This window comes from Dendrobates tinctorius, unplaced genomic scaffold (genome assembly GCF_039654945.1).
Source record: "Dendrobates tinctorius isolate UK_male_01 unplaced genomic scaffold, ASM3965494v1 ptg000022l, whole genome shotgun sequence".
Taxonomy (NCBI): Eukaryota; Metazoa; Chordata; class Amphibia; order Anura; family Dendrobatidae; genus Dendrobates; species Dendrobates tinctorius.
Window position 1 is genome coordinate 95,197,065 of NW_027361690.1, and position 17,927 is coordinate 95,214,991.

General features: G+C 47.4%; 1 protein-coding gene across 2 annotated transcripts in view; it reads left to right on the forward strand.

Moving 5' to 3' along the window:
* The window catches only part of SPG11 (SPG11 vesicle trafficking associated, spatacsin), a 103,418-nt gene that overhangs the window by 76,838 nt on the left and 8,653 nt on the right, over window positions 1–17,927 (forward strand). For both annotated transcript variants that reach the window (XM_073568981.1, XM_073568982.1), the window contains exons 32-37: window positions 362–495; window positions 14,728–14,926; window positions 15,003–15,140; window positions 15,245–15,378; window positions 15,464–15,571; window positions 15,962–16,130. In XM_073568981.1, the coding sequence (XP_073425082.1) occupies window positions 362–495; window positions 14,728–14,926; window positions 15,003–15,140; window positions 15,245–15,378; window positions 15,464–15,571; window positions 15,962–16,130 (882 nt within the window). The remainder of the gene's footprint in view (window positions 1–361; window positions 496–14,727; window positions 14,927–15,002; window positions 15,141–15,244; window positions 15,379–15,463; window positions 15,572–15,961; window positions 16,131–17,927) is intronic.

Consider the following 17,927-nt stretch of genomic DNA (forward strand, 5'->3'; position numbering starts at 1 on the left):
ATGATATGTGGGAAAAGGTTGAAAAGTTCCAGGGGGCCAAATATTTTCGCAAGGCACTGTATATAACAAAATATTGACATGAACTTTTGTTAATGAGCAAATACTTATTTTGCACCATAATTTGCAAAATAAATCTTATCAAATCAGACAAGGTGATTTTCTGGATTTGTTTTCTCATTTTGACTCTCATAGTTGTGGTCTACCTATGATGTCAATTACAGGCCTCTCTCATCTTTTTAAGTAAGAGAACTTGCACAATTGGTGGCTGACTAAATACTTTTTTTTCCCCCACTGTATAAGGAAAATTACCCGATCTTCCAGTCCTGCGTATTTTCATTTCCTTTTGTTACTTTGTCTCTAGCATCCAGTGTGGATTCCATGTCTTCTCAGACCCCCACCAACCCTGTGGTCACACATCTGGAAGTTCTGAAAGATGCTTGTACACATGGAAAGACTTTTTGCAGACAGATGCTGTGTATGTATGAGCTGAGCCAGGTATGTAAAGGCTTTTTACATCCTTTTTTTTTTTCAGAAACTCATTTTTATTGAAAAATTGATAATAAACAAGGCTTGCAGGACAACACCTCACGCAATACAACATTGTCAGGGCATAATACAATAATACAGTTATTCCATAAGTATTTAACCCCTTTCCGACGTTGGGCGTACAAATCGATTAACCTGATTGCTGAACAGCGTAATGAGAAAAAAAGTCAAAATGCCAGAATTATGTTTTTTTGGTCACTGCGGCATTATAATAAAATGCAATAACGGGCAATCAAAAGATCATAGCTTCACCAAAATGGTATTGTTAAAACCGTCAGCTCGGCACACAAAAAATAAGCCCTCACCATTACCAACCCGAGATCACGTAAAAAGGAAACGCTACGGGTATCGAAAAATGGCGCTATTTTTTTATTTATTTATTTTTTTTTTTTAGCAAAGTTTGGAATTTTTTTTCACTACGTACTGTAGATAAAAAAGAACCTAGACATGTTTGGTGTCTATGAACTCGTAATGACCTGTAGAATCATAATGTCAGGTCAGTTTTAGCATTTACTGAACCTAGTGAAAAAGCCAAACAGAAAACAAGTGTGGGATTGCACTTTTTTTTGCAATTTCACCGCTTTTGGAACTTTTTTTTTTCCTGTTTTCTAGTACCCGACATGGTAAAACCAATGGTATCGTTCAAAAGTACAACTCGTCCCACAAATAATAAGCCCTCACACGGCCATATTGATGGAAAAATAAAAAAAAGATGTGGCTTTGGGAAGAAGGGGAGCAAAAACGAAAAACACTCTGGGGTTAAGGGGTTAATATGCTGGGCTCAAGCATCGTAGAAATTGGAAGGTGCATTTAGGAGGTATTGCAAGTATTGTGACATCCCCACCCTCATCATGGGTGATTTCAACATCCCCATTGCTTTTCCCCTCTCCCCATCTGCTTCTCACCTTTTATCTCTAACCTCATCTTTCGGCCTCTGGCAGCATACTGACTCCCCCCACAAATGAAGATGGAAACTCCCTCGACTTGGTCTTCTCCTGGCTTTGCTCAGTGGATAATTTCACAAACTCCCCTCTCCTACTCTCTGACCACAACCTCCTTTCATTCTCTATCAAGAACTGCTACCCTGTTCAGGTCACCCCGACTTTCCACACTTATAGAAACATACAGGCCATTAACACCCAGAAACTTAAGAAGAACTTGCAGTCATCATTGGCCCCTATCTCCTCCCTCTCGTGTCCTGATTCTGCACTGAATCTTTACAATGAAACACTGCAATGTGACCTGGATGAAATTGCACCTCCTATAAATAGAACAATACGACACAGACGGCGACAACCGTGGTACACGCTGCAAACACGCTTCCTACAGCGATGCTCCAGGTGCGCCGAACGTCTGTAGAGAAAATCTAATCTACCCGAAGACTTCATCCATTATAAGTTTATGCTTAAAACATAGAGTTAAAAATTAGAGTTCTAGTCCTCTTCATCTCTGAAGAGACAATTTGCATAATTAGCATATTTCCCAGAGGAGCCTTGCAGCTTTAAGTCTCCACATCTCGACATGCTTAGCATGTCATTCTCCGCAAGGAGAAATGATACTTCTTGGATATCGGTCAGACACCTCTCACAGCCAAACCAGATCTCACACTTTGCACTGACGAGGGGCAGTACCCCGGAACACAGTGTCTGCAAATTGAGATTCTGGCTTGGCTTTTATCCTAAGTCGTAACAAGGCTCATTAAAGGGTCGACATTGACTTTTAGGATTGCTACTTCCAATAGGTGGCACTAGAGTTCTAGTCCTCTTCCTCTCTGAAGAGATAATTTGCTTAAGACATACAACACTGCCCTTCACCTCTCCAAACAAATCTATTTCAACACCCTCATCACCTCACTATAACCTTAAAGGTTTCTTTGACACTTTTCATTCCCTTCTCAACCCAAGAGTGCAGGCCCCAACCACGGAGCTTCGAGCTGACGATCTGGCCAATTATTTCAAGGAAAAAATTGACCATATCTGACAGGAAATTTTCTCCCCATCCCCTCATACCATGCAATGTTCTCCCTCCCCCACTGCATCTAACTCACTCTCTGATTTTGAACCAGTCACAGAAGAAGTAATCAGGCTCCTTGCATCTTCTCGCCCTACCACTTGCACCAGTGACCCCATTCCTTCACATCTCCAGTCCCTTTCCCCAGCTGTGACCTCTCACCTAACAAAGATATTCAACATCTCTCTCTTCCGGTATCTTTCCCTCATTTAAGCATGCCATCATACATATATTGCTTAAAAAACCATCCCTCGACAAAACTGTGCCGCTAAACTATAGACTTGTCTCTAATCTTCCCTTCATCTCTAAATTCCTGGAACGCTTGGTCCACTCTCATCTTATCTGCGATTTCTCAGATTACTCTCTTCTCGACCCTCTCCAATCCGGTTTCCGCTCTCTACACTCTACTGAAACTGCCCTCACTAAAGTCTCCAATGATCTACTAACTGCTAAATCTAATGGTCTCTATTCCATGCTAATTCTCTTGGATCTCTCTGCAGCATTCGACATTGTGGATCATCAGCTCCTCCTCACTATGCTCTGTTCCATCGGCCTCAAGGGCACCGTTCTCTCCTGGTTCTCCTATCTCTCTGACCGTTCCTTCACTGTATCTTTTGCTGGTTCCTCCTCCTCTTATCTTCCCCTTACTGTTGGGGTTCTTCAAGGATCTGTCCTAGGCCATCTCCTCTTCTCTTTGTATACTGCCCCTATTGGACAAACAATCAGTAGATTTGGTTTCCAGTACCATCTCTATGCTGATGACACCCAATTATACACTTCTCCTGGTATCACGCCTGCCTTTTTAGAAAACACCAGTGATTATCTTACCGCTGTCTCTAACATCATGTCCTCCCTCTATCTGAAACTAAACCTGTCAAAACATGAACTCCTCGTGTTTCCTCCCTCTACTAACCTACCTTTGCCTGACATTACCATCTCCGTGTGTAGTTCCACCATTACTCCCCAGCAACCTGCCCGCTGTCTAGGGATCATACTTGATTCCGACCTTTCATTCACCCCCCACATCCGATCACTGGTTCGCTCTTGTTATCTGCACCCAAAAACATTTCTAGAATTCGACCCTTTCTTACTTTCGACTCTGCAAAAACTCTTACTGTTTCTCTTATTCATTCTTGTCTGAACTATTGTAACTTTCTACTAATCGGTCTCCCTGTTAGCAAAATCTCCCCTCTGCAATCTATCTTGAATGCTGCAGCCAGGATCCTATTCCTCACCAATCGTTACACCGATGCCTCTACCTTGTGCCATTCATTACACTGGTTACCCATCCACTCCAGAATCCAGTACAAACTTATTACCCTCACCCACAAAGCTCTCCATGGCTCAGCACCACCCAACATCTCGTCCCTCGTCTCAGTCTACCACCCTACCCATGCCCTTTGTTCTGCTGATGACCTGAGGTTAGCATCCTCAATAATCAGAAGCGCCTACTCTCGTCTCCAAGACTTTTCACGTGCTGCGTCAATTCTTTGGAGTGCACTACCCAGGATGATACGATTAATCCCCACAGTTTTAAGCGTGCCATAAAAACACATTTGTTCAGACTTGCCTACCGCCTCAATGCATTAATCTAATTATCCCTGTGTGGCCCATTCAAATGTTTTTTACCATATTAAGATTCTCGCATAATGTTCTCACCTGCTTTGTGCATGTAATAGCCCTCTGTGTCTATACTGTTATATAATTAGGCTGTTAACCGGTTCATGCAGCATCACAGAAACACCCGATTCTTACACTAGGGTTGGTCCAAACAATGAAAGCATTTGTTACCATCCACCTTTCGTGTCTCCCCTTTTTCCTCATAGATTGTAAGCTTGGGAGCAGGGCCCTCATTCCTCTTGGTATCTGTTTTGATCTTTGCGATTATTGTTATGCTGTAATGTCTATTGTCTGTACAAGTCCCCTCTATAATTTAAAGTGCTGCGGAATAAGTCGGCGCTATAGAAATAATAATATTATTATTATTATCAATATCTCACATGCATAAGTATAAGACGGTATACGAGGGTCAATATTAAATACTAACATAGGCAATTATCAAAAACTCAGAAATAAGCAACTTCAGAGGACTAATATTCTATTACATAACGGGAAGACCATATCATCGGAATAACATTTCCATTGAGGACATGACAACATCTCTGACATTCTGATGAAGTTGGTTCTACCCATGCCATATAACTGATTAGTGGTTAAGTTGGATTGGTGAATAATAAATAATTGATTGAGCTTATTATCAGCTGCAGCAGACACATACAGGTGGCATTCCTTATCTTCCTGCCATTCCTCCTCTGACAAGGAGGAAGTTGTGGCCCACCGTTTGTCTTTAACTGGAAGAATCGTATATTACTCTGTCGCCTCATTGGGGGACACAGAACCATGGGTGTTATGCTGCTGTCCACTAGGAGATGACACTATGCATAATCTGAAAAAGATTAACTATGGCTCCTCCTCTGCAGTATACACCCCTGGACGGCATTAGCCTTCTCCAGTTTTTGCTTAGTGTCGCAGAGGAGGCACACCCAAAAATGTTCTATTCTTTTTTTCGACGGGATTACAGATGAAGAAAAGTTGGTCTCCTGTGAGACTCCCGGCATGGCTCCTTCCTCAGCCCCCTATTACGAGGTGCCCAGTTGAAGTTGAGGTGGCTATTCCCCATGTCGCTCCATCCCCAGTCCTTCGGGTGCTGGTTTGAAGTCGAGACCCCCCTCCTTCCCCAATTCCTTTTTGGTTTCCGGGTTGAGGTTGAGACGAGGATAAAGCCCCCTGATGGTGACAGCAGCATCCTCCCTAATCCCCCTCTCTGATTTTGAACCAGTCACAGAAGAAGAAGTAAGCAGGCTCCTTGCATCTTCTCGCCCAACTACTTGCACCAGTGACCCATTTCCGTCACATCTCCTCCAGTCCCTTTCCCCTGCTGTCACCCCTCACCTAACTAAAATATTTAACCTCTCTCTCTCTTCTGGTATTTTTCCCTCCTCATTTAAGCATGCCATCATACATCCACTACTTAAAAAACCATCCCTCGACCAAAACTGTGCCGCTAACTATAGACCTGTCTCTAATCTTCCCTTCATCTCTAAACTCCTGGAACGCCTGGTCCACTCCCGTCTTATCCGCTATCTCTCAGAAAACTCTGTTCTCGACCCTCTCCAATCCGGTTTCCGCTCTTTACACTCCACTGAAACTGCCCTCACTAAAGTCTCTAATGAACTGCTAACAGCTAAATCAAATGGTCATTACTCCATGCTAATTCTCTTGGATCTCTCTGCAGCATTCGACACTGTGGATCATCAGCTCCTCCTCACTATGCTCCGTTCCATTGGCCTCAAGGACGCCGTTCTCTCCTGGTTCTCCTCCTATCTCTCCGACCGCTCCTTTACTGTTTCTTTTGCCGGTTCCTCCTCCTCTCACCTTCCTCTTACTGTTGGAGTTCCTCAAGGATCGGTTCTAGGCCCCCTCCTCTTCTCCTTGTACACTGCCCCTATTGGTCAAACAATCAGTAGATTTGGTTTCCAGTACCATCTCTATGCTGATGACACCCAATTATACGCTTCTTCTCCTGACATCACGCCAGCCTTTCTAGAAAACACTGGCGATTGTCTAAACGCTGTGTCTAATATCATGTCCTCACTATATCTGAAACTGAACCTATCAAAGACTGAACTCCTTGTGTTTCCTCCCGCTACTAATGTACCTACACCCGACATTGCCATTTCCGTCTGTGGTTCCACTATTACTCCCCAGCAACATGCCCGCTGTCTTGGGGTCATACTTGATTCCGAGCTTTCCTTTGCCCCCCACATTCGATCACTGGCTCGCTCTTGTCATCTGCACCTCAAAAACATTTCTAGAATTCGACCTTTTCTTACTTTTGACTCTGCAAAAACTCTTACTGTTTCTCTTATTCATTCTCGTCTCGACTATTGTAACTCTCTTCTAATCGGTCTCCCTCTTACAAAACTCTCCCCTCTCCAATCTGTCTTGAATGCTGCAGCCAGGATCATATTCCTCACCAATCGTTACTCCGATGCCTCTACCTTGTGCCAGTCATTACACTGGCTACCCATCCACTCCAGAATTCAGTATAAACTTATTACCCTCACCCACAAAGCCCTCCATGGCTCAGCACCACCCTACATCTCCTCCCTTGTTTCAGTATACCACCCTACCCGCGCCCTCCGTTCTGCTGATGACCTGAGGTTAGTATCCTCAATAGTCAGAACCTCCCACTCCCGTCTCCAAGACTTTACACGTGCCGCGCCAATTCTTTGGAATGCACTTCCCAGGTCAATACGATTAGTCCCCAGTCCCCACAATTTTAAGCGTGTCCTGAAAACGCATTTATTCAGACTGGCCTATCGCCTCAACACATTAACCTAACCTATCCCTGTGTGGCAGAGCCAAAAATTTTACCATAACCAGGTTCCCAGCATCATGTTCCCACATGCTTTATGCATCCATTAGCCCTCTGTGTCTGTACTGTTACACACTTAACATTATGGCTGGTTCATACAATCAGGGCAACTGTTACCACCCACCTTTCGTGTCTACCTCTTTCCTCATAGACTGTAAGCTTGCGAGCAGGGCCCTCACTCCTCTTGGTATTTGTTATAATCTACTGTATGTGATTATTGTTATGCTGTAATGTCTATTGTCTGTACAAATCCCCTCTGAAATGTAAAGTGCTGCGGAATATGTCGGCGCTATAAAAATAAAATTTATTATTATTATTATTATTATTATTATTAGGTTGAGACGCCTCAGGTAGGGTCTGTACAGGCAGCACTCTGCAGCTCCCAGCAGCATAAGCACACTGCGGCTGAATCCAGGGACCCCAGCCCAGCTGCGGGCTTCTGTCGGGGCTGGGGGGGGAGTGCAGGCAGGCATGGCACAATAGAGACACAGGGCTCCCCTGTCCCTGCGGCAGCACCAGCTCTATCGTGCCTCAGAGGGACCCCTCACAGGGCCCCCCTTCTGCTTATAGCCCCACCGCTATCCTGCCTTCAGGTCCGGGGGAGTCCGGTTCAGATCCGACCCCCTCCCGGACTTCCGCGCCGGCCTGGAGCCTTTCTGGGCATCAGGCATCTAATTTAGGCCGCGGCTTCGGCCTAGCTGAAGCCGCCGCCTCCTCTCCGCCCCCCGGATGACAAATATGACACTCTACAGTGTCATAGAGGGGGCGGATCGAGACAGAAAGGGCGCGTTTTTTCACAGCCCTGCTGCGCTTTTTCAGCTCTCCACCCCCTTCTTCCGCTTCCTCTTCTTCTCGGCGGCCATTTCTGCTGCAGGACATCAGCAGGACCAGGCCAGCCAGTCTGGGGGGGCACAGGACTGCGGATCTTCGGCGCTGGACCTAGGGGCACACTGGTGGGGTAAGATCACAGCTGTTTTTTTTTTTTTACTCGGCTGTGAATCCATATTCCCTATAAGGCTCCCCTATAGGTTCCTCTGCATAGCCAGCCCTTCTGCACTCTGTGCACTATGCCGGGCTCAAGGTCCAAGAGAACCAGGCAGGATTGCTTTTATGCATTCTGCACAGCCTGCAAAACCACTCTCCCCAGTGGCAGCACGTACCCGCACTGCCGGGACAGTATCACTGGGTCAGAACCCCAAGAAGCCCCTACCAATGCTTCGGTGTCTGCTACCATGCCGGAATGGGCTACTCAGATGTCGCAATCTATGACGCAGTCTATAGATAACCTAACCTCCACATTGCTTCAGGCTCTGCAGGGTCATGCCTTGGCTATGAACATTACCCAGCAAAGGGAGAGCTTGACTCAGGGACATGACGTCCCGGCCACATCCAGACGTAAGCGGACCCACAAGTCGCGTTTATCTGCGTCATCCCCCTCTAGGGAGAGACACCGTAGTTCCAGGTCACCTAGACCGTCCCCTACCAGCGACAGTGAAAAAATGAGGATGAATGAACTCATGGAGATCAACATCCAACACTGCGGAGACACCATCACATGTTTCTCAACGCAGTGATTCTAGAGCAATGCCCCCATCCCTTATAAGAAATATGCAAAAACATACAAAACACAAGCCGCGGAGACACCATCACATGTTTCTCAACGCAAGCAATGACTAGCCAGGTCTTTCCCCGGGAAGGAACAACCATGGGAAGGGCAGTCTCCAATGAAGGAAACCACCTATGCCAAAACATGGTATCCATCCACAGACAGCTGTTTCAGGGTATTGCCCCTCATCAGTGTGGAGTAGGAAACTGGCTAGTAGGAGCAATGCCTAGTAAAAGACTGTGAAAAATGAGGATGAATGAACTCATGGAGATTGCTCCTACTAGCCAGTTTCCTACTCCATTGGAGACTGCCCTTCCCGTGGTTGTTCCTTCCCGGGGAAAGACCTGGCTAGTCATTGCTTGCATTGAGAAACATGTCATGGTGTCTCCGCGGCTTGTGTTTTGTATGTCCCTACCAGAGACAACGCAGTTCTCCACAGCGATCCCCGACCACAGAAGACCTCCGACCCAGTTCACCCACCAGGGGATGCCTCAGCGATACACAAGATTCGGAAGGCATCTGTGACTCCGCCTCAGACAACGAAACAGAGGGGTCCCTGATCCCAATTCCCCCTAGCAATACAGCGCTAGTTGAAGACGTAATCTCTTCCATCCATCGGGTGCTGGATATTTCTGATCCGCCCCCGGAGGCTCCAGAGCACAAGATTTCGTTTGAGGGTGTTCTAAAACCGCCTAAAGTCTTCTCTAATCACCCAGAATTTAAGGCGATCCTTAACAAGCAGTTCTCACAGCCTGAGAAGAAATTCTCCAATGGCAAATATTTGGAGGCAAGGTACCCCTTCCCGCAGAAAGACACCAAAGAATGGACAGATCCACCCGAAGTGGACCCCCCAGTCTTTAGACTAGCAGCACAGACCCTCCTCTCACTGCCAGGTAGCTCAACCCTCAGGGATGCAGCAGACCGGCAGGTAGAACGCATGGCTTGTTCAATTTTTGAGGCTGCAGGAGCCTCCCTGGCTCCTGCGTTCGCTTCAGTTTGGGCTGCCAAGGCCATTCTGGCTTGGGCCAAAAAATTACAAGATGGCCTCCAAGCACCAACCCCTGAGCTGTCGGACCAAGCGGTTCAAATAGCAGTTGTAGCAGATTACATGCTTCATGCTGCTCTGGATTCAGCAAGGGGTGTAGCGGGGATAGCATCAAACGCCATTACGATTCGGCGTATCCTTTGGCTGCGGGAATGGAAAGCGGACGCGGCCTCAAAGTCCCTCGCGCACCTCCCGTACCTCAGTGGGCGGCTTTTCGGTGAAAAGTTGGACACAATGATATCTAACGCCACCAGGGGTAAGAGTACCTCTCTCCCTCAACTAAAACCTAAACGCACTTACATAAAGCGTAACCAAACACTGTTCTGATCCTTTCGGAATTCTTCGGGCTGGTCTGTCTTGCGCCCAGTACAAAATCGTAACCGTTCCCCACGCTGGGACAACTCACGGTCGTCGCAAAGGTCGGACAAGTCCTGGCAGCCAAAAGCAGGCCAGTCAAAACCCAAAGGAGGAAAACCTCAGACTTTCTCCTCCTCATGACTCACGAACTCCGGAAGACACCCCACCCGTAGGCGGACGAATTTTGCTCTTTCAGCAAGTCTGGCTGCCTATTACAGAAGACAGGTGGGTCAGGGAAATAGTGTCTTCCGGATACAAGTTAGAGTTCACTTCCAACCCACCGAACCGGTTCTTCCTCTCTGTTCCCCCAAAACCGCCAGCCAAGGCTCGTGCCTTCCACCAAGCGGTTTCCTCCCTTCTTCAAGCAGGAGTCATAGTGCCGGTTCCCGCGGCCGAGCGCTTCCGAGGGTTCTACTCCAATCTATTCGTAGTCCCCAAGAAAGGAGGCAGCGTACGGCCCATATTGGACCTAAAACAACGCAACAAATATGTGCGGGTTCGTCATTTTCGCATGGAGTCCCTTCGGTCCATCATTGCGTCCATGGAGCAGGGAGAATATCTCGCCTCCATAGACATACCAGACGCATACCTGCATATACCGATTGCTCCCGCCCATCAGAGATTCCTCAGGTTCGCAATCAACAAGGACCACTACCAGTTCTTGGCTCCCCCGTTCGGACTCGCCACGGCTCCCAGAACGTTTACCAAGATCATGGCAGCCACCATGGACGTTCTACACTCCAGAGGCATAGTAGTCGTTCCATACCTGGACGATCTCCTCATCAAGGCTTCCACCTTCAAGGACTGCGAGCTCAGCGTCACAATCGACACTCTGAGTCGCCTGGGCTGGTTAGTCAACCTACAAAAGTCATCGACTACTCCGAGTCAGTCTCTGTCCTTCCTGGGGATGCTATTCAACGCCTCCAGGGGTCTGATGCTCCTTCCCAAGGACAAGGCACTGGCTCTCCGTCTAGGAGTCCGCATCCTCCTTCACAGCCCCCCCCGATCTCTCCTGTTTGCCATGAGAGTCCTCGGCAGGATGGCGGCAGCAATGGAAGTGGTCCCATTTGCCCAGTTTCACCTCAGGCCTCTTCAACTAGCCATTCTCAAGTCCTGGGACAGGAATCCTTTTTCCCTCGACTGGGAGTTCCAGCTAACATCGTTAACCAGGAGGTCCCTGCTCTGGTGGCTCAAGCCAACCTCACTCGCGAAGGGGAAATCCTTTCTCACAGCTCAATGGAAGGTCCTGACCACCGACGCAAGTCTGACGGGTTGGGGTGCGGTGCACTTGCATCACAGGGCACAGGGCAAGTGGTCACCAGTGGAGGCGAACATGCCCATCAACATCCTGGAAATTTGTGCCATCCTACTGGCGTTGAGAGCCTTTCGTCACTTACTGGCAGCCTCTCATATCAGAGTACAGTTGGACAATGCCACGGCTGTGGCATATGTGAACCACCAAGGCAGGACACGCAGTACCCAGGCGATGAGGGAAGTGACACACATTCTCCACTGGGCGGAAGACACGGGTTCGGTACTCTCTGCGGTCCACATCCGGGTGTGGACAACTGGGAAGCCGACTTCCTCAGCAGACAAGGACTGGACTCGGGAGAGTGGTCTCTCCATCCCGAAATTTTTCGCCAGATCTGCCATCGCTGGGGGACCCCGGACGTGGACCTAATGGCATCCCATTTCAATGCCAAGGTCTCCAACTTCATGGCCAGAACACACTATCCGCGGTCGCTCGGAGCGGATGCCCTGGTTCAGGACTGGACCCAGTTCCAGCTTCTGTACATCTTTCCACCTCTCCCCCTGATATCCAGAGTGGTGAGGAAGATCAAACAAGAAGGAGTTCCAACCATCCTAATCGCGCCAGACTGGCCCAGATGTACATGGTACGCCGACATCGTACAACTTACAGCAGACGCCTCCTGGCGTCTCCCCGACCGTCCCGATCTTCTGTCACAAGGCCCATTCTTCCACCAGAATTCAGGGGCTCTCAATTTGACGGCATGGCCCTTGAGACCTGGGTTCTAACCCAGGCAGGGCTCTCACCGGACGTCATTGGAACCATGATCAGGGCACGGAAGCCAGCCTCTGCCAAGATTTATTACCGTACCTGGAGAGCATTCTTTACCTGGTGCGAATCTCACGACCAGATCCCACTCCCTTATTCTCTCCCCAAAGTTCTTGGTTTTCTCCATTCGGGTCTGGAGGCCAGACTGTCCCTGGGCTCGCTTAAGAGCCAGGTGTCAGCGCTCTCAGTTCTTTTTCAAAGACGCATTGCTAACAAGCCGCAAGTAAGGACTTTTCTTCAGGGGGTTTCCCGATTGGTTCCCCACTACAGACGGCCACTAGGAACGTGGGACCTCAACCTGGTCCTGACAGCATTGCAGGGACCTCCCTTCGAACCCCTTAGGGAAGTCCCACTACGCCTTCTATCCCAGAAGGTGGTCTTTCTGGTGGCAATCGCCTCGCTACACAGGGTGTCTGAACTGTCGGCGCTCTCCTGCAGACGGCCCTTCCTGGCTTTTCACCAGGACAAGGTAGTTCTCCGTACGGTCCCATCCTTCCTTCCGAAGGTTGTGTCCAACTTCCACCTCAATGAGAAAATTTCACTGCCATCCCTTTGCCCGGTTCCGGTTCATAGAGTGGAGAAGGCTCTGCATACGCTTGACGTCGTCAGGGCATTGTGTATATGTGTGTCTAGGACTGCGCCCTTCCGGAAGTCGGATTCCCTTTTCCTTCTTCCGGAAGGCGTCCGCCAGGTCTGCCGGCTTCCAAGGCTACCCTCGCCAGGTGGATCAAATCCACCATACAAGACCGCCTTAAAAATTCTCCTCTTCCGGCCGGTATTACGGCACATTCTAAACGGGCGGTAGGGGTCTCCTGGGCCATTCGACACCAGACTTCGGCTCAACAAGTGTGTAAGGTGGCCACTTGGACTAGCCTACACACGTTTACCAAACACTATCCAGTCCTCAGCGGACGTGAGCCTGAGTAGACGGGTTCTGCAGGCGGCTGTGCCCCAAGTTTAGGGTCCTGTCTGCACAATATTCGTCCATTGCTTCCCACCCAGGGACTGCTTTGGGACGTCACATGGTTCTGTGTCCCCCAATGAGGCGACAGAGTAAAGGAGATTTTTGTGTACTCACTGTAAAATCTCTTAGCCTCTAATTGGGGGACACAGCTCCCACCCTGTTGCCCTTCCGGGCAGTTGTTAAGGTTGAGTTCTCATATTGTTCTTTGAGCTCGTACATAGTGGCCTTCTTACAGGCATGGTTATGTTTTCTGTTATATTCCTCCTAATGCTTTTGCACAAAACTGGAGAAGGCTAACGCCATCCAGGGGTGTATACTGCAGAGGAGGAGCCATAGTTAATCTTTTTCAGATTATGCATAGTGTCATCTCCTAGTGGACAGCAGCATAACACCCATGGTTCTGTGTCCCCCAATTAGAGGCTAAGAGAAAGAGATTTTACGGTGAGTACACAAAAATCTCCTTTTAATAGCTTTGTATCCAAAAAAGTATACGGAGTAGAAACCAGTCTGGGGCCTGCAACCAGAGCACTCCAATATGGGGATTCCTAGAGAATGAGATAGGTGCGGGGGGATGAATAGGTGGTGGAAAGTCCATGACACAATTTTAGGTATCGGTAAAAAACTGGGGTACATTGAATACTTGATTTGTATAGATCATGAAGAATGTGAACCTCGGCTATAATCCAGAAATCTGTATCTGCTGGAAAATTCATATGTGGGAGACGGGGCTTGTTCCAAAAAGGAGTCTCTGCCATGATATCATGCAGTATAAAGCGTAACTCCAGCAGTTTTTATTTCAGAGCTGGAGTGGTGCTACTATTCTAAGCTCCCTCCCCTAGTGCTCTACTTACCAGCTGCTGTTTTCAGCTGTTCCCAGCGCCACTCCAGAAGTCGGAGGTAACGGTCACAAGCTCTCAGTGTAAGTCTATGAGATCCTCGTTCTGGCCTCATTCTTTCTCTCATAGACTTATATTGAGAAGTGACCTCCGGCTCGCCCAGTAAACACTGGAGCGATACGACAGATGATAAAATGCAGAAGGCTGACCGGTGCAGCGCTGATAACAGAAGACGATGGCAGCTGGTGAGTATAAAGGCCCCTTTACATTTAGCGATGCACCAGCGATCCGACCACGATCCGACCCGGTCAGGATCGCTGGTGCATCGCTAAATGGTCGCTAGTGAGCTGCCAAACAGGCAGATCTCACTAGCGATGCAGCGACGCAGCAGCAGTCATTACTTACTTTTAACACGCAGCGATGCTGACGTCCTCCCGCCCGCATCCACGCGTCGTTCGTCGGCGCCACCAGGAAGCGCCCGACGAGAAATGGACCCGGCTGATCTCGCGTGATCAGCGACAGACAGCGGAGGAGCCGGTCGGAGGTAAGTATCACACATAGCGATATCGCTGCTGCGTCTCAAAATCGGTGACACTTTAGCGATATTGCTAGCGATATCGCTATGGGTAAAACCACCTTAACCCTAGGGGCAGGGAACTTATATTAGTGACACCACTCCTGTGGTGACATTAAAAAAACAGTGAAGTGGTGCTGTCATTGTCTGTAGAGTGTGGTGCTATACCTTGTGTGTTAGCTGTTGCATTGGTTATGTCCTCTTGTACGAGCGGTCTTGTATGTGTACAGTTTCCTACCAATGATCATTTTTTTCTATTTCACCAATACTTTAGGATCTTGGCTGTTCGTTCTTGGACGTATCATCCCGGGATCCCAGTGAAGTTCTGCGTACCTTGCTGTCCAGTTATCGCCCTGAACTTAGTGACCGAGCCCAGGCAGTTATCACATTACATGGGCTTTCCCCTGACTCTGTAGCCCAGATTGTAGCTGAAGAGAGCCTGAAGATGTGGAGGACACTGAACAAGAAAGGAGGTTGGTGCTGGCCTGTTGAGAATGTTGGGGGGTCCTACCATATTATTGGCATTATGACCCCTATTCATGTTTTCAGGCCAGTCTGAGGTATATAACGTCTCTGAGAAACGGTCCAACTTTCTTCAGATCGCAAAACTGTGTCCGGATCCAACTTTGGTGGGGTTATACTTACTGGATCACCTGGAGACTGTTCCACTTACGGAGCTTCATTGCAGTCAGTATCTGGAATGTTATTTTTCTATACTCTTTATTTGTGCCTTTCTCTTATTGCCCCATCCCAAGACTCTATAATTCCTGTAAAATTTGTATTCACTTTAGTAATTGAAATCCTCACCTTGGCTCATGATTGCTTCAGTCTTACATGCCACCTAGAAGGGATCCGACGCGTCCTGCAAGCATGTCGCCACCTGACGGAGATGCATTTGGCTCCCAGTCAGGAATATAGCCTCATGGTATGTCAGCTCCCTTCTGTTCTCCTGCTCCTCCCATTGTTTGTGTAACTTTGTGAATGTCTCTCTTGTCCTATTGTCCTTTTAGGTTCGACTTCTGTCAGGGATTGGGCGATATAATGAAATGGTTTATGTCTTTGATATCTTACACAAAAATCAGCACTTTGAGGTTCTGCTGAGGAAACAGCTTGATACAGTGAGTATGATATTGGGCAGTGTGAAAGCCTATGTAGATAGGCTGATAATTGGGGAATGAGCCTTTCTAGAAATGCTCCTTCTTGACATGTTTGGTTGAAATTATTTATTTTTAAGCTGGCTTAAAAATCATTGCTTTCAGGGGCCAGTCATCCTGGGTAAACAGGTGATGTGGTGCCAATAACATGAATTGTGGTTGCCCTGCCTAAACAAACCATTAAATGATCTGGTACATTGCACACCTCGTAAACGTGGCATCAGACTATTCTGATGATCTTTAAATGCCCAGTTGGTTGGGAAAAAAGTAAATCTGTCCTTATGGTAAAACACATATTTCAGTAAGGCATTGTTATATAATTGCATCCTCGCTCTACCTATGATTTGCATTTAGAAAGGTGGATTGCAGACTGCACTCTTGGAATACATTAAGCGCTGTCATCCAGGTGATAGTGAGAAGCACAACATGACCGCACTCTGTTTCAGTCTGCATCGGGACATTGGCCACAACCATGAGCATGCAGCAAAAATCCAGCTTCGATTAATCCAGTCCAGGCCCTGGGGTAAGTGGTCCAAGATTAGATATACCATATACAGTACTGTGCAAAACTGTATGGAAGCAAATACTGCAAGGAATGATTTAACAAATAGTTTATCAATTAACAGAATGCAAAGTGAATGAGCAAAAGAGAAATCTAAATCACATCAATGTTTGTTGTCACCACTCTTTGCCTTCAAAACAGCATCAATTCTGCTAGGTACACTTGTAATTGTACACTGTTTTTGAAGGAACTCATCAGGGATGTTATTTCAAACATCTTGGGGAACTAACCACAGATCTTCTATGGATGTAGGCTTGTATTAATCACTAAGTCTCTTAATGTGATCCCAGACAGACTCGATGATGATGTTGTGATTAGGGCTTTGTGGAAAACATACAGTGGGTACGGAAAGTATTCAGACCCCTTTAGATTTTTCACTCTTTGTTTCATTGCAGCCATTTGGTAAATTCAAAAAAGTTCATTTCATTTTTTTTTCTCATTAATGTACACTCTGCACCCCATATTGACTGAAGAAAACAGAATTGTAGAAATTTTTGCAAATTTATTAAAAAAAAGAAAAACTGAAATATCACATGGTCATATGTATTCAGACCCTTTGCTCAGGCACTCATATTTACGTCACATGCTGTCCATTTCCTTGTGATCCTCCTTGAGATGGTTCTACTCCTTCATTGGAGTCCAGCTGTGTGTAATTAAACTGATAGGGCTTGATTTGTAAAGGCACACACCTGTCTATATAAGACCTCAGACCTCACAGTGCATGTCAGACCAAATGAGAATCATGAGGTCAAAGGAAGTGGCCAAGGAGCTCAGAGACAGAATTGTGGCAAGGCACAGATCTGGCCAAGGTTACAAAAGAATTTCTGCAGTACTCAAGGTTCCTAAGAGCACAGTGGCCTCCATAATCCTTAAATGGAAGAAGTTTGGGACCACCCGAAGTCTTCCTAGATCTGGCCGTCCAGCCAAACTAAGCAATCGTGGGAGAAGAGCCTTGGTGAGCGAGGTAAAGAAGAACCCCAAGATCACTGTGTCTGAGCTCCACAGATGCTGCAGGGTGATGGGAGAAAGTTCTACAAAGTCAACTATCACTGTAGCCCTCCACCAGTCGGGCCTTTATGGCAGAGTGGCCCGACGGAAGCTTCTCCTCAGTGCAAGACATATGAAAGCCAGCATAGAGAGTTTGCTTAAAAACACATGAAGGACTCCCAGACTATGAGAAATAAGATTCTCTGGTCTGATGACACAAAAATAGAACGTTTTGGTGATAATACTAATCGGTATGTGTGGAGAAAACCGGGCACTGCTCATCACCTGCCCAATACAATCCCAACAGTGAAACATGGTGGTGGCAGCATCATGCTATTGGGATGTTTTTCAGCTGCAGGGCAGGACGACTGGTTGCAATTAAAGGAAACATGAATGTGGCAAAGTACAGAGATGGCCTGGATGAAAACCTCATCCAGAGTGCTCTGGACCTCAGACTTGGCCGAAAGTTCACCTTCCAACAAGACTGTGACCCTAAGCACATAGCTAAAATAACAAAGGAGTGGCTTCAGAACAGCTCTGTGATCATTCTTGACTGGCCCAGCCAGAGCCCTGACCTAAACCCAATTAAGCATCTCTGGAGAGACCTGAAAATGGCTGTCCACCAACGTTCACCATCCAACCTGACGGAACTGGAGAGGATCTGCAAGGAAGAATGGCAGAGGATCCCCAAATCCAGGTGTGAAAAACTCATGGCTGTACTAGCTCAAAAGGGTGCTTCTACTCAATACTGAGCAAAGGGTCTGAATACTT